Below are 15,528 nucleotides of genomic sequence, written 5' to 3'. Positions count from 1 at the left end.
TGTGCACCGCTCCTTTCCTATGCCATTGCCAGAGGTTGCATGACGTCATCGCCGGGCACCAAAGGGGGCCCAGCGATGAACCCGCACTGAAAGTGAGTACTCAGCTTTCATTCCGGTTGTTTGTTTGTTTGTTTTCTTTCTTGTTTGTTTTCTTGTTTGTTCTGGCAATATCTCAGCCATCATTTGAGCTAGGAAGCTGAAATTGCAGCACAATAGTGAGCAAGTGCTTTGGCAAAAACGCTATTGTTTTGTTTTTTGATTAATCAATTAATTGATCAGTTACTTAATTATTATCGATTAATTAAGGACTTATTTATTTCCTTTGTCATCTGGCCATTATCTCAGGCACCTTTTGAGTTCAGAAGCTGATATTTGGACATGACAATGACCAAGTGATTTGGCTGTAAAGGGTATTTTTGAATTATTGATTAATGAATTAATCGATTAATTATTCGATTAATGACTTGATTGATTAATTTTTTGAAAGTCACAGATTCAGATGAAACGGTGGTGGTTTAGGTATTCTATTAGTCAATTGATTAATTAATTTAACTATTTTACCATTATTATTTATTTATTTTCATTATTTATCATTTGTTTATTTTCTTTCTCATCTGGACAATATCTCAGGCACATTTTGAGCGAGGAAGCTGATATTTGGACACAACAGTGACCAAGTGATGTGGCTATAAAGGATATTTTTGATTTATTGATTAATCAATTGTTTGATTAATTATTTATTGATTCATAAATTAATTATTTTATTTTTGACTAATTAATTTTCAAAAATTACAGCTTCAGATGAAACACTGGTGGTTGAGGTATACTATTAGCCCAGTAATTAAGAAATTATTTTGCGATCACTATTTATTGTTTTTAATTATGCAATTAATCAATCAATTATTGTACTGTACAGTACAACTCTCCCTCCCAATACTTTCTCTTTGTGCAGCACAGCGGCATCGCCAGGCATCCAAAGCACCCCAGCAATGCCACGCTGGAGAATATTTATTTATTTGGCATGGGGGCGGTGTACTTTGAATGTCTCTGTACTTGTTTGTTCCTTAGACACTCCAGTGTAGCCTTGGCTGTGTGCTTCAGGTCGTTGGTTCACGGAAGGTGAACTTCCGTCCCAATTTCAGCTTTCTTGCAGGGTCAGCAGGTTTTCCTCTAGGATTTTTCTGTATTTTGCTCCATCCATTTTCCCTTCTCTCAATCCATTTTCCTTTGTCAAGATAAGTGTCCCAGTCCCTGCTGATGAGAAACAACCCCATAACATGATGTTGCGACCACCATGCTTCACAGTGGGGATGGTGTTCTGTGGGTAATGTGCTGTGTTGGGCTTGCAGCAAACGTAACGTTTTGCATTTAGGTCAAAAAGTTCCATCTTGGTTTCTTCAGACCACAAACCTTTTTGCCGCATGGCCTCAGAATCTCCAAAGTGTTTTTTTGTATACCTCAAACGAAAATCAAGGTGGGCTTTTTTTTAGTAATGGCTTCCTTATTGCCACCCTACCGTACAGGCCAGACTTGTGGCGCGCTCGAGATATTCTTGTCAGATGCACACAGTCACCAGTCTTTGCCATAAAGGCCTGTAGCTCTTTCAAAGTTGCCATTGGTCTCATGGTGGCCTCGCTGATCAGTCTCCTTGCTTGGTCATGCAGTTTGGAAGGACGGCCTGATCTAGGCAGAGTCTTGGTAGTACCACATGTCTTCCACTTCTCAATGATTGTCTTGACTGTGCTCCAAAGGATATTCAAGGCCTTTGAAATAATTTTTATACCCATCCCCTGATCTGTGCCTTTCCACAACTTTATCCTGGAGGTATTTTTAAAGCTGGTTGCTCATGGTTGAGTCTTTCTGTGAAATGCACTACCCAGCAGAGGAAACCTACAGGAACAGCTGATTTTATTCTAAAATAATCAGAATCACTACAATTTAACAAAGGTGGAGGCCAATTAACTTAGTGTGTGATGTTGAAGGTGATTGGCTTCACCTGAGCTAATTTACAATATTGCTATTATAAGAGGGGTGGACACTTATCCAACCAAGATAGTCTAGCTTTGTATTTTTAATTAATTTTCTGAAATTTGTAGAATTTGTTTTTCACTTGGAAGTTGTTGCTTACGATGTAAAAATAAAGGTGGAAAAAGTCTGATTTAATACATCTTAATTCCAGGCTACAAGGCAACAAAAGGTGAAAATTTAGAAAGGGGGTGTAAACTTTCTATAGGCACTAATTCAATTTAAAGAAAACAAAGATTTTAAAGGTCATATAAAAAATTACTTCCAGACGTTTATCACCGTTGATGCAGCGTCTTGTACACCACATTATTTAGCACTGTGCATTAGTTATTTGTGTCCTTTAAAAGAGTAAATTTCCTGCTTGGTATCATTTTCAAGTTTGTTTGACTGCCAGACAGACAGAGTAAAAATATTATCTCACTTCTCTCTACATATGTGCGATTGGGACAAATTCAGAGCCAAAGTACTGTTAAACGTCAGGTTTGTTTTCCGATTCACGTTCAAAGTATAGCATTGAATTGAAATAAAGTTGTTGCTCAATCATAAACTGACGTTTGTGGACAGACAGACAGACTGACAAAATGAAACAATGGCTCAACCCTGCTTTTTGCTTCGGGTGCGTGGGGTAAGTAGAAGACAGCGGAAAGTGGGGAAACACTCCAACAACAGGGCAGAGGAACACTTGGAAGAAGGATCAGTGAGGTGAAGAGTAAGGGAATTGGGTGGAGGACACAAGCTGGATCCAAACTCAAGCACAGAAAGAAGGGGGTTGAAAGAACAGGAAGGGAAAATCGTAGATGAAATATCAATGGAAGAACGGTAAGGGAAAACCAGGGATGAAACAGTAAATGCAACAAAAAACGGAAAAGTGGGTCATAAAGTACCAAGTAAAGATGGAGGATGACCAGGACCAGGACCAGAGGTAGAGGTAGAGGTAGAGGTAGAGGATGAGATTGAACATACCAAGAAAGTTGCTTCCACAGGTAAGAGAAAAGAGGACCAAATTTCATATAACAGGAGTCGTGAGTCTGGATATTGGGAGTTTCACGAGAAGTGGGGGGACAGATTTGGACATGCCGAATATCACGGAAAAGGCCATAAAGTTTAATTACTGCATTTGAAAGATTTTGTTCGTATTCGACATTTTTTGTGGGAGTTTTTTCCAACATTATTTTACCAATAGTCAGGGGGTCAAATGCATATTTTGGCCTGACCTGGAAAGTGGTTCCAAAGTTTTTTTTTCTCAGTGTTTTCATGTTATATAGGTATTGTACTCTATGAAACTGCATGATGGCATTCTCCCATCATGGAGCATTTTCATATAACAGGCTTTATACAATTGCGGCTATCGGGACGCAAAACACTGGTTTTAGGGGGGTTGGGGAAAATAGAAATACCCTTATATCTTTACAAGCATTCAAGCTAGGGTCCTGATTTTTTGCATATGGGTGTATCTTGACCATACCTATTCGTGTGTCAAAAGTCAAAGTCATAGGTTAAGATCAAAGGTCAAATATCTTGGTCAAACGTGTACAACTCAGCATTGTTTATACACTGTGATATATTTCTCATTATACTGAACCTGTATCCATTGTTATAATGTCTAATGTCTTGTTATAAGGTCTCATGAGCTCAATACTGAATGAAGAAATGCTCGACTACAAAATATTTATTGAGTTCTTTATGATTTTATGTTCAAAGATTACATCAAATCTGGTTACGTAAATGATCTGTTCACATGGTATTCACACATGTGTGTTTTTAAAGATGAAATGGTATTCACACAAAAGCTTGTACGTGCAGTACAATCTGGACCTCACCTCCGCCAGTTCACCAAAAGGTATTGGGGAGATGCAAGTTGTTATAGGCCATCCACATATTAGTGAGCACACATACCAATCACGAGCATTACCGATGTCTTATCAATCTTATAAATACGAGATTCCTGTCAAGAGTGTGTGTGAGTGCGAGTGTGTGTTTGTTCGGGTGTCGGGTAAAGTTTTGAGCAAAATCGTTAGACAAACTCGGGGAACTTTCCGACCTATTTTGCACAATGAGAGTTTCCAAATCAATTGGATGTTTGTTGGTGGATCAAACCCGGTCGAGTCATGCCAAATATGTTTTTTTTAAATGGTACTTGCTGCTTCCTTGCTTGTTGCTCATCATTTAAAAGGATAGAGCACAGACAAACAATGCTGGCAAAGCAATGGCAAACCACCCTGCATAACCCTTGCCAAGAAACTGATCCAGTAACATCGACGCTCTGTGGAGACTATAATACATCATTATTTTATTATGCGGTGACACAAACAGTACAATTTGTGTTAAACCAAAATAAGGGGAAGGGGAGCACTATTGTATACACCATAAATATGTTTACACTCCATAGACCAAAAAGCATTCCACCCATGAAATATTATACAAAAGTATTTTCAATTATCGCTATTCCAATGACATATTGAATCTTACAATGAAGGCTTGAAGTGCTGGTATCAGAGCGTAAAGGTAGTGTGGGGGAGAGTTGGCAGTGGGGAGAGGGGAAGGGATGAGATAGGGGACAGAGGGTGAAGCCAATTTAAAATACCATCATACATATGTACATAATACATAGATGGTCCCTTATTGCAAATGACCAAATCTCAATTTATCTTGCCTACGTGTATACAAACTAGAGGCAACGTGGTTGAGCGGCTAAAGACTCGTTGCATTGCCCTCACTGGTTCGATTCCCATTGCTGCTCAGCAATGTCCTGGGCTGCCTAAAATTACCAACCGTAGTAACAGTTCAAGGTGCAAAATGAAGTTCCAATACAGCCAGAGCCTCGAGTGTGATCACAAAGTCTAGGCAGCCTCGACAGTCATCTGCGGACTCGTGACACGATGAAGTACAAGATGAAGAAGAGCACAACAATGGCAAGAGACAAGTAACACATGAGCCGCCTGCTGTCACGACCAGACCGAGCCATTGCAGAGAAGCGTTTCACCGAGCCAGACAGCAGACCAGTTGCTCCAGAAAAGTCTGCGTCCTGTGGAGAAGCAACCGCACTGATGAATGTGGAAAAGAAAGGTCATAATGGTAAAAGGGGGGAAACTAATAAACAAGATGGCATGCTCAAGTCAAAAAAGAATCTGACAAGTTTAAAACTGGTGGAGTGCAGACCTCCTCTCGACTCAGCAGGATTATGCGGAGGAGGCATCTTCATAACACAAATCTATTACCGTGACGCTTTTGTTGATTAAGCTGCGACAAAAACCCTTTGGTCACGCTTTATACTTCCCAAACCGAACAATAAGGAGCTTTTTTTTTTTTTTTTAAATCATTTACGACCTGGCGGACTCCATTAGCACAGTGAATACGTCTGCCTGCTATGCAACCCAAACTAGAGGCTGCCACGAACCTGCATCACACAGGGGAAAGTGGCAAATTCCTCCGCGAGCCAAATCAGCTTAAAGAAGTTCCACGCAGACTTAAAAGGAAGCCAAGTTCAAGCCGGATTGACCTGCCCTCTGGACATCAGGCTGCACTGACCATGTTGTCGAGGTAGCTGTTGTGGTTTTCCGCTTCTTGGTCGATGTCAAGGGCGAGCTGCAGAAAGAGAGAACAATGGAAGAAAGAGCGACTCAACATCACAATTTCTTGAAAAAAGGTAATTAAAGTGGTACATCTTAGAAAAAGATATAAAGAGCATTTGCTGAAGTTCAATTACCACCATTCCAGAAAAAAACACTTATTATTGAAAAAAAAGAAAATACAGAATGAGACGGAGCATACAAGGCAAAGGCGACAAAACAAGATTGACCGACCAACAAGCAACAGCCGATTGGGAAACAATTGGGATGGCACTTTTCAAAAATTATGTAACGCAATTTTTAGGGAATCAGGTACGAGCTTGAGTAAACCTTACTAATAATTTAACACTGGCCAATGGAAATCCAATGGAGATCCAAACAAAGCCAATGGAAATCGGACATAAAAGCCAGACAGTGTATAATCAGCAGAGGTCTATATCAGCCTAATGTGCGAGGCCAACCAGGAAACAAGATGGCAGCCATATCATTTCATGTCGGAACTATGGTAGGTGGAATGAAACAACAGATGTGGGTGTGGTCCGGCAGATGCCCGACCAATGGGTGCACATTTCAAAAATCGACTCCACAAAAATAACCCCAACAAAAACAACAGCAACACGAAGCTCTTGCAGACCTGTGACAACACGAAGCATGTAAGAAGGGCACACATATGAAACTCTGATAAATTAAATTTGAAATTCTGATAAAACAAACTCATTAAACTACTGATATCAAACTAAGCTAGAGTTCATAGAAAACTATACCCCACACAGTGTTCAGTTATATACAGTAATTCAATATTAATAATATAATGGTTTTAAATATCGTTTTTTAAAAATCCGGAAGTTTAGCACTACTGAAACAGTCTTATACACCACCCTTATACACTGTAACGTAATAAGATAATAACAAGCATTCTGAGTATTGCGCTGCAATACATGTCCCCTACCGGCAGTCTGTCGTCCGGAAAACTGTTGGGGAAATTACCAAAGGTTATTTACCCACAGGTTCTGAATCGTTCCCAATCGCTAATTACCTCAGGACGGGCTCACCTGTGATTCGCACTCGGGACTTCGATTTATACACTTTGCAGACAGGTCAGCAGAAGCACGAGAAAATAAGTTGTTGATAAAGAACCTTTCGAGTCGCTAAATATCAGTAATTTATTATATTTTCTGGTTCACGATCAATGATCGATGTGTATATATATATGTTGCTTGGCTTGGCTCCGCCCCTCCGGAAAGCGCGAGCTGTGTCGCGCTGTTGACGTTCGCGAGACAAGGCTGAGGGCGCGCGGTGCGGCTTGAGGAGAACTCTCGAATAAGCAAGAGATATCCATTTTTAAAAAATATTTTCGTTTATTTAACGATATCTGCCAAACCACGTGCCCTATCGCAAATTCCAAAAGGACATTTTAGTAGATCGACATCCAGAACAGATCTGTGAAGTTTCCCCTCAATTGGATCAAAAATGACGGAGGAGCTCGGTTTTAAAGGTTCAGGCTTAAAAACGTCATAACTCTGAAACCATGTGACGCATGACGTCATACTCGTTGACTTTTTTGTTCGTCATGGGTATGCGATGCTGCCTGCAAAGTTTGGCCTCTATCTGTTCAGCCGTTGCAGAGAAAAAGGTGTTTTCGTGTTTTCACGAAAAACAATATGGCGGCCGAACCACGTGACCTGTGACGTCATAATTACCATTACAATATTCTACAGACCGAGTCCCTCATATGGTGAAAATTTGATCTCAATCGGTCCAATTATTGCAGAGAAAATCTTTTTTAAAGGAAATTAAAACTTAACATGGCACTAAGTTAAGGATCATCAGAATTATCAGAATTCTCAAAGTTCAAAGTGCCATAACTTTGTCAAAAATGATCGAAACGTCGTGAAGTTCGAACTTGACCTGTAACTTATCATGAGGAAACCATGTACCAAGTTTGAAATCATTAGCATTAAGCGTTTAGAAAAAAAGTCCGGAAAACTGTTCTTTGCGTGACGGACTGACGGACTGACGGACTGACGGACTGACAGACTGACAGACTGACGGACGGAGGGACGGCGTGCAAACCTATAGTCCCCTCCGGTGTACACCGGTAGGGGACTAATAAGACGACATTGAGCCACAGTTGAGAAGATGGATGCTTTATTGATCACCATATAATATAGCGTCAATCAGCGCCGTGCATTACAGCCATATAGTCGGCCTCTTCTTCAACATGGTACCCTCTCACATGTGACAGCCTCTCATGCTATATATCGATATACAGCATGGTTCCTGGAAGTATTATGAAGGAAATTTGTGTTCAACAGTGTTCAAGTGTATAATTCAAATTTAATAGAGGTTTAAAGGCAAATAAATAAATTAATTAAATAAATAAATTAAATAAATAAATACCACCGTTTTATCCAGTGTCTATTACATCACCCTATCCAACACGTTACATTAGTTCTTCGTGCCTGTGGTTTCTAACCTTTATGGGTTCTTTTAAAGCACAAAGTTTCCTGTTTGGAATGATTTTCAATTTTGTTTGACTGCTACGTATGCAGACTGAGTAAGAATATTATCTTACTTCTCCTGCGCATGCACGGTGGGAAGGCATTCAGAGCCAAAGTACGGTTACACGAGAAACTTGTCTTCCTATTCATGTTCAAAATATAACATTCAATTCAATTAAGTTCATCATTAATTACAAACTGATTAAATGGACAGACGGATGGACCTGAAGTAATTGCTTAACTCTGCTTTTTGCTTTGCGTGCATGGGGTAACGAGAACACAGCACTCGGTAGAGCGCATACCTTCCTCAGGCTTAACGGTTTACGTTTCGTATCCCACTGATAGGCCGGATCTGCATTCAGACCTTAAACAAAATTGAATCGGGTTGTTCTTGTCAATTAGCCAACTCATCCACAAAGTTTAGTCCGAATTCACCCATAACAGACATGGATGATTCATAACATCCATCCATAACATCCATAACAGATTTTGGTTTGTCTGGGCCCTAAATCCCAAAAGTGAAGAATTACTTAAAAATTCTCATATGCGGATTCGGATCTTCACCAAAATTGAATCAATTCGTCTTTCTCACACGCCCAATCCATCCAAAATGTTTTGTCCAAATCCATCCATTACATTTTGAGATATCCTGCTCAAAGACAGACAAACAGGATTGAAAACAATATGTTCACCTTCAGTGCTGGAAGAAGCGAGAGTAAAGTCGATGAAGTGCCATCCTAAATCACCGCTTCTAAAGCAAAATTGAAAGATGGGGAAAAAAGCGCCACCAGGAATGACCCAATATCAAATTTTGAGTTAAAATATTTTTCCCCAGTTTTTAACTCGAAGTCATCATTTTGTGGCATGAACCGGGGGTAAAATCAAAAAATAGTTACATATTTCATGCGTCCCCCAATGTTCATGCATATACAAAGTTTCATTTTAAAATGTTTTCAAATGTAACATACACAAAGCTTATAAATTGCATTTTTTTGGTATTTAACTTTTTGACCCCACCCCAGTGCTCCAGGGGGCAGACCCAAAAATGATACTGCTCTCGCACATTATTGCCATGTGCTGATCATAACTACAAAGTTTGGTGAATTTCTGCCCAGCCGTTTATAATTAGATGGCCAGCCTGGTGTTGGCTTAGCGGTTAGGGTGCTGGCTTGGGATCCTAGGATCCTGGGTTCGAATCCCGGTCGATCGCTGAATTAACGCTAGGGGGAGGTTGACTCAGCCTGTCATTCTTCCGAGGTCGACAAATTGAGTACCAGTTCACTGCTAATTCCCTGTGTGTCACAAGAGGCGACTAACAGCATTGGTGGCAGGAAGGGAATCCGGCCATAAAACATCGCTTCAAAAAGGGGACCAAGGTGCCCGAAAAGGGCCAACCCCTGCTCTGCAGGGGAAATGGCCTCCAAAGGTGGTTCTTCTTTGTTCTTCATTTAGAATTAGATAGCATGACGGACAGACAGACAGCCAAATACCCCAAGTAATTATTATTATTATTATTTTTAAGTGTGGGGATAAAAATTGGAAATCGCAACCAGGCAATGAAGCATCCAACAAAGACCAGAAATAATAGTCGCAAAGAAAACAAATTGAACAGAGTAGCAGGTTGATGAAATCCCTCAGAAACAGGAACTATGGCAATGACTGCTGATAGCAAAAGAGCTCTAGGCAGCCCAGGGTCATAGAAGAGCAGTATGTAGTTATAAAAGGCATGTGTGCCAAATAATGCATGCAGATTGAAGAAATTTGTATTTATATAACGAAATAATGCACAATAACTAAATAAGGATCAAATGATAACTAAGTAACCCATAACCGTGCATTTCCTGCTTTTGTGCACATGCTGAGAATCAATATGGTGGCAAATGAGATAGAGGGTGGAGTTCAGCGAATGATGCTGAAACTTTCCCTCAATGGGAACTTCAAGCCTGATGAAATTGTGTTCTACAGATGATTGCATGCACAATATGGTGATGACTGCCCATCAAGGACATCCTTATTAAAGAGCACCTTCAGATGCAATACAATTTTGACTTAAGATGGCCTGTACAATCATACTCTGAATAAATACCTTCTACAACGAAGGAATAATCAAGATTTGGAGGCCTGAGGATACTTTGAAAGGTTTCAGCCACTATACATGTAATAATAATAATGCATTTATTTTATATAGCGCTTTTCAGGAAGCCCAAAGCCCAAAATGGCAATGTAGGCCTCATTATCAACCATTGTGTTTTGGGCAGAACAGGCTCCAAGCTGGCCTTAGGCTTGTCGACATCTTGGTATTCTCTGCAGATCCAAGTATATTCTGAACCATCCACGGCTCATTGCTCATTATACTGTGCAAGTCCTTCCTTCATCTGAAGTGCCAGAGTATGGCTTCCCATTCTAAACGGGCAGTTGCTTCCCATCTTGCTCCCCCAGGGTCTTTCAGGAATGAGTTCCCCAGTAGAATATGTAGTAATAAGCTAAATGTGTTCAGAAATTGTTTGCAAATGACTTCTATCACTATCAATTTAAAATGAACACGTAATTTTACAATACGCTTGTTATATGTGGCATGAGAACACATGCTTCCAGATGAAGGAGGAATAAAATGATTCTTGTATGATATCAATTTGATTCTCATTGAGCATTTTATTGTAACGACAAGTAAATGTTTGGAAGTGATGTGTCAGGAGTGTTTCGACAAAATGTTATCCAACTGCGCCGCCACTAAGAGAGTTTCGCAATGTACAATCGTTTTTCAATTGTGGAAGTATTGTTCTGTTAGCCTCTGGTGTCGCACTACACCATTTTGGCCCATCACTTCTCAGTACGTCTCTAATGGTACTTGGAGCGCATCTTCTCCCGGGAAGTCTGGTAGCCAGGAAACTCAAAAAAATACACACTTGTAGTGCAACTGGTAGAGAGAAATTCCTCTGTGTAGGATGGTCGATAATCTACGTGCAACAGGTCCGTCAGCTAGTAGATCCCTCTCCTGTTGAATCAAAATGCTTGCGGCAAGTGCTTATCATAATAGACATCAAGCGGGTTGAGGCGGTCGCTGAAAACAAATTCCGCGACATCTTGCGCGATGATAATTGACTTCTTCGTGACCAATTTACATAAAGAGCACCATTTGGAAACTCAAAGGTTGGTGTTTAAGGATGGGGTGGTGCTCCCTTGAGTTTACGTAAGGTTTTGAGGAAAAACTTGGGGAATATTAAAATACGCACCAATCCTCAAATTCAGGATGTCCTTAAGGAGAAACTTGAGGAAATGTTTAAGTAATTCCTCAAATCTTTCATTAAGAATGCTTTATGCAACCGGGCCAATGCACTTTGCTGCATACACAAGATAGTGAACCAACGCTGAAGAAGGTGTGTGGCGAGTGTGTCACATCTTTATGGGTAACCTAAAATAGAAAGATACGGTCATACTAAACACTGCCAGGACACACCAGGAGACACGTTTTTAGGAAATTAACACTCTCTTTGCAGTCAGAACTGCTGTTAAGCAGAATTCCGCTGGTTAAATTTTGAAAATCGGTTCAGATTGAGAGTTTGTAGAGCGTATCGCATTGAGCGGAAATTAAATAATGGCACGAACACCGTCCGGAGACAACCGGAGACACGTTTTTAGGAAATGAACAGTTTTAGCAGTTGGAACTGCTGTTAAGCATTCCGCTGTTTAAATTTTGAAAATAGGTTCAGATTAAGAGTTTGTAGAGCGTATCGCATTGAACGGAAATTAATGGAAGGCATGGACACCGTCCTGAGACACCCGGAGAAACCCGATTTTCAAAATTGAAACTGTAGAATCGAGTTCAACAGCAGTTCCGACTGGTAGAAAAGTGTTAATTTGCAAAAAATGCGTCTCCAAGCGGTGATTAGTATGACCCGTTAGATACACAAGATGGTGAACCAGGAAAAAAGGCTGAATAATTTGCGCAGTGAGTATCTCAAGTCCTTGGGCCATATGGGAAAATTACAAACTCAAGATGGCAAACCAGGAACAAAGGAGCTTGAGGTAGTCCATGGTCATACAGGACCAATTAAAGGCTGAAGGAGAGTTGTGTCTTGCATCTTTTCTAGTCTCCTTAGATAGTCACGTACACATGTGATGAACCAGGAAGAAAGGCTAAAGACAGAACGCTGTGAGTCTTGTCTTCTCAGGTCGCCTGGGATAGTCACATTGGACACAAGATAACAACAAAGGCGTGTAGTGAATGTCTCGAGTCTTTTTTGATTACCTTAGATAGTCACATCGGACACAAGTTGATGAACGAGGAAGATTGGCTGAATCAGGCACATGGTGAGTGTTGAGTCTTTTTGGAATGCCTGGGATAGTCGCATACGCAAGTGAAATGGAAAACCAGCCATGTGCGAGACGTTAATAAAACAACGTGCGACGTGCGTGATAAACAGGAAAATGTTCCAAACTATCTTTTGTAAGATCCATTAAAACATGATGCAAATATGCACCATTGAGTAGTGTTCTACTGTAGGTGGAAAAATAAAATAAAATCAAACCAAAATGCTCGCCTCAACTGTTCTTCGATTGTATAAATCGACAACTTCAACCAGAGATCGAATTGTTGTACCAACTATGAAGTTTAATGACAAAATCCAACTTCATGGCAAGTACGTAAGCGATGAATAAAATGTGGGTGCAAACTGGGTACTTACTTCTTTCAGTCTTGACACCTTGGTGGCTAGGTTTTCAGCAATGCGCTGATTCTCCATTTCCATCATATTTTCCACAGCTCCCTGTCCCAGGCCTGCATATTCCATAGTTTATAGTTGGAGAATGAACAAGGCATCATTGGGCGAACAATAAATGATTGTTATTATATTATGCAATTGGATTTCAACAAGTAAATGGAAATTTTTTACTGCAAAGAAAGGGGCAAACATGGTAGAACCAGATATAAAACATGGTTGCTTAATTATTGATGGGTTTGTTGATTCAAATAAACATTTTAAATGACAGCAAATGCCTCAGACTGTCAGGTGAATGGGGTGTGCGAATATTTGCTCACCTCACCATACACTTGGAGCATACTCACGAATAACCGAGCGAATAAACAACGACAAAGGTCACAAAGGTCTACAAAGGTCATGTGTAGTTTAGGGAGTGGATGATGCGAATAACCTCACCGGGCGTCGTGGTGGACAGGTGGGGGTCAAAACAAAGGTCATGTGTAGTTTAGGGAGTGGATGATGTAAATAACCTTACCGGGCGTCGGGGTGGACAGGTGGGGGTCAAAACAAAGGTCATGTGTAGTTTAGGGAGTGGATGATGTGAATAACCTTACCGGGCGTCGTGGTGGACAGGTGGGGGTCAAAACAAAGGTCATGTGTAGTTTAGGGAGTGGATGATGCGAATAACCTTACCGGGCGTCGTCGTGGACAGGTGGGGGTCAAAACAAAGGTCACACACGTGTTTTTTGTACGATCATCTATGAGGAACCTGAGCCGATCTCGCATTCGATTGACTCTTTATATTAATTAAGGAACCTCGAATACCATGACGTAAACTTCACCGCGAGTAAAGTGACGGATCGAACAAAACAATTATTATCATTATTATCACGGGAATCGACACCGCGGGCCGAAAGGGTTCCCATGCACACCCCGAGCACTGTAAGGGATGGAAAACTAGGCGAGGCCGTGGCTCCAATCGGGCCTTGTCGATCTGGGCCTTGTCGATCTGGGCCTTGGATAGTCCCTCTCATGTTTAAAACGTACACAGACGCACCGAACCCTACGGACTACGGTAGCGTGTTAATAATACCATTCCCGACAAGAACACAACTACTCATTGCCTACCTTTTCCGCGTTCCGTCATGATCACCAGCGAGCCACGTCAACATAAACAGTCACGTCACCAAAACTCATTCACGTCTTCTTCTTCCTCTTCCAATGCCAATGGTCGTTGTTGTTGTTGTTGTTGTTGTTTTTTGTTGTCATTTGACACCCCGTTTGACACTCGTACCTTTTTCATATCCAAAATAATATATTAAAGCGCGGCGTTACGCGCGCTGCTTGCGAGCAAGGAGGAAGCGGACAAGCGGTAACTTTAAGCGTCTTTATTTCAGGAGCTCACTGTAACACTGGCCCGCTCCGGGCTGGGCGCCCGGTGTATATCATGAGGCCACGCCTACCCCTCGGGCGTGGCCACCGCCCACTTGGTGCGCGGGATGATGTCACCACGCCAGTGGGCTTTTGTGTCCGCCACACGCGCCCCCCCAGAATTCCCGCGCACCTGGAGGGCCAGTTTGCGGGGCAGACGAATGACCCGGCCGAAGCGCCCCCTGGCGATCGGCGGCGTCCGGGGTGCAGGGATGCCAGGTGGGATGCCCCTGGCTGCCCCTGGGATGGGTGCAGGACCGGGGGGCGGCGTGGCGGCAGGGCTGGGCGGTGCCGGGGGTCCGCCCGGAGGAGGGCAGCCCCGACGTGGGGGTCGGGCCACTGGCGGTGGATGGTCCACATCGAGGTGGGCCGGCTTGAGGCGGTCTACCGAAACGCGGTCAGGAGTACCGCCGATGTCCAGGGTGAAGTGCTTCGCCCCGGTCTTCAGCACGCGGAAAGGCCCGTCGTACGGGGGCCGCAGTGGTGTCCGATGGGCATCGTGGCGGACGAAGACGTACTCCGCCACGCGAAGCTCCGGGGCGACGTGCGTCGGTGGGTGCCCGTGGCATGCCGTTGGCACCGGGGCGAACCTCTGGGTGGTCTCTTGCAGAGCGGAGCGCTGCTGTGCCGCGGACCATGGTGCCGTGGAGTCGGGGAGGAACTCGCCCGGCACCCGCAGCGGTTGCCCGAAGACCAACTCCGCCGCGGATGCGCGCAGGTCCTCCTTGGGCGCCGTCCGGAGGCCCAGCAGGACCCAGGGGAGCCTGTCGACCCAGCCGCCGTCGCGGAGGGTGGCCCGGAGCGCGGCCTTCAATGAGCGGTGAAATCGCTCACACAGGCCGTTAGCCTGGGGGTGGTAGGCCGTGGTTCGGTGCAGCCGGACCCCGAGCCCCTGCGCAACCGCCCCCCAGAGCTCCGAGGTGAACTGGGGGCCGCGGTCGGATGAGATGTCTGAGGGGGCGCCGAACCGGGCGACCCAGGTGGCGATGAAAGCCTGCGCGACATCGGCCGCCGTTGTCGACGCCAAGGGCACGGCCTCCGGCCACCGGGTGGTGCGGTCCACCATGGTGAGGACGTAGGTGAAACCCCGCGAGGGGGGCAGAGGTCCCACCAGGTCCACGTGGACGTGGTCAAACCGGCGTTCCGGCACCGTGAACGGGGCCAACGGGGCCTGGGTGTGCCGGTGCACCTTGGCGCGCTGGCACGTCCTGGCCCAGCCGCGGACGGCCTTCCGGAGGCCATGCCAGACGAACTTGTCGGCGATCAGCCTTTGGGAGGCCCTCGCGCCCGGGTGGGACAGGC

The 15,528-nt window shown here is 43.5% G+C and overlaps 2 protein-coding genes across 4 annotated transcripts in view; both read right to left on the bottom strand.

Annotated features, from left to right (window-relative positions):
* Positions 1 to 4,293: 4,293 nt before the first annotated feature.
* BET1L (Bet1 golgi vesicular membrane trafficking protein like) lies at positions 4,294 to 14,031 on the bottom strand. The gene is made up of 4 exons (XM_068109982.2): positions 13,924 to 14,031; positions 12,781 to 12,872; positions 5,554 to 5,610; positions 4,294 to 5,050 (listed from the first exon to the last, which is right to left on the bottom strand). Exons 1-4 carry the CDS (start codon positions 13,940 to 13,942, stop codon positions 4,883 to 4,885), a joined length of 336 nt encoding a protein of 111 aa, XP_067966083.1. The 5' UTR covers positions 13,943 to 14,031; the 3' UTR covers positions 4,294 to 4,882.
* The window catches only part of SIRT3 (sirtuin 3), a 103,276-nt gene continuing 92,041 nt past the window's right edge, over positions 4,294 to 15,528 (bottom strand). Inside the window, exons 8-11 of one of the 3 annotated variants that reach the window (XM_078771140.1) lie at positions 12,781 to 12,872; positions 12,345 to 12,432; positions 8,788 to 8,846; positions 7,726 to 7,874 (exon numbers count right to left, since the gene is read on the bottom strand). In XM_078771140.1, coding sequence (XP_078627266.1) covers positions 12,843 to 12,872 — 30 coding nt within the window. In that variant the 3' untranslated portion in view covers positions 7,726 to 7,874; positions 8,788 to 8,846; positions 12,345 to 12,432; positions 12,781 to 12,842. Of the gene's footprint in view, positions 5,051 to 5,553; positions 5,611 to 7,725; positions 7,875 to 8,787; positions 8,847 to 12,344; positions 12,433 to 12,780; positions 12,873 to 15,528 lie in introns of those variants that run through there. The other 2 variants (XM_078771139.1, XM_078771141.1) reach the window with 2 other exon arrangements.

Source organism: Myxine glutinosa, chromosome 1 (assembly GCF_964187855.1).
Source record: "Myxine glutinosa chromosome 1, kmMyxGlut1.1, whole genome shotgun sequence".
In the NCBI taxonomy this organism is placed as follows: Eukaryota; Metazoa; Chordata; class Myxini; order Myxiniformes; family Myxinidae; genus Myxine; species Myxine glutinosa.
The sequence above is the reverse complement of the archived record's forward strand: the minus strand, read 5'-3'. Positions and strand labels throughout refer to the sequence as shown.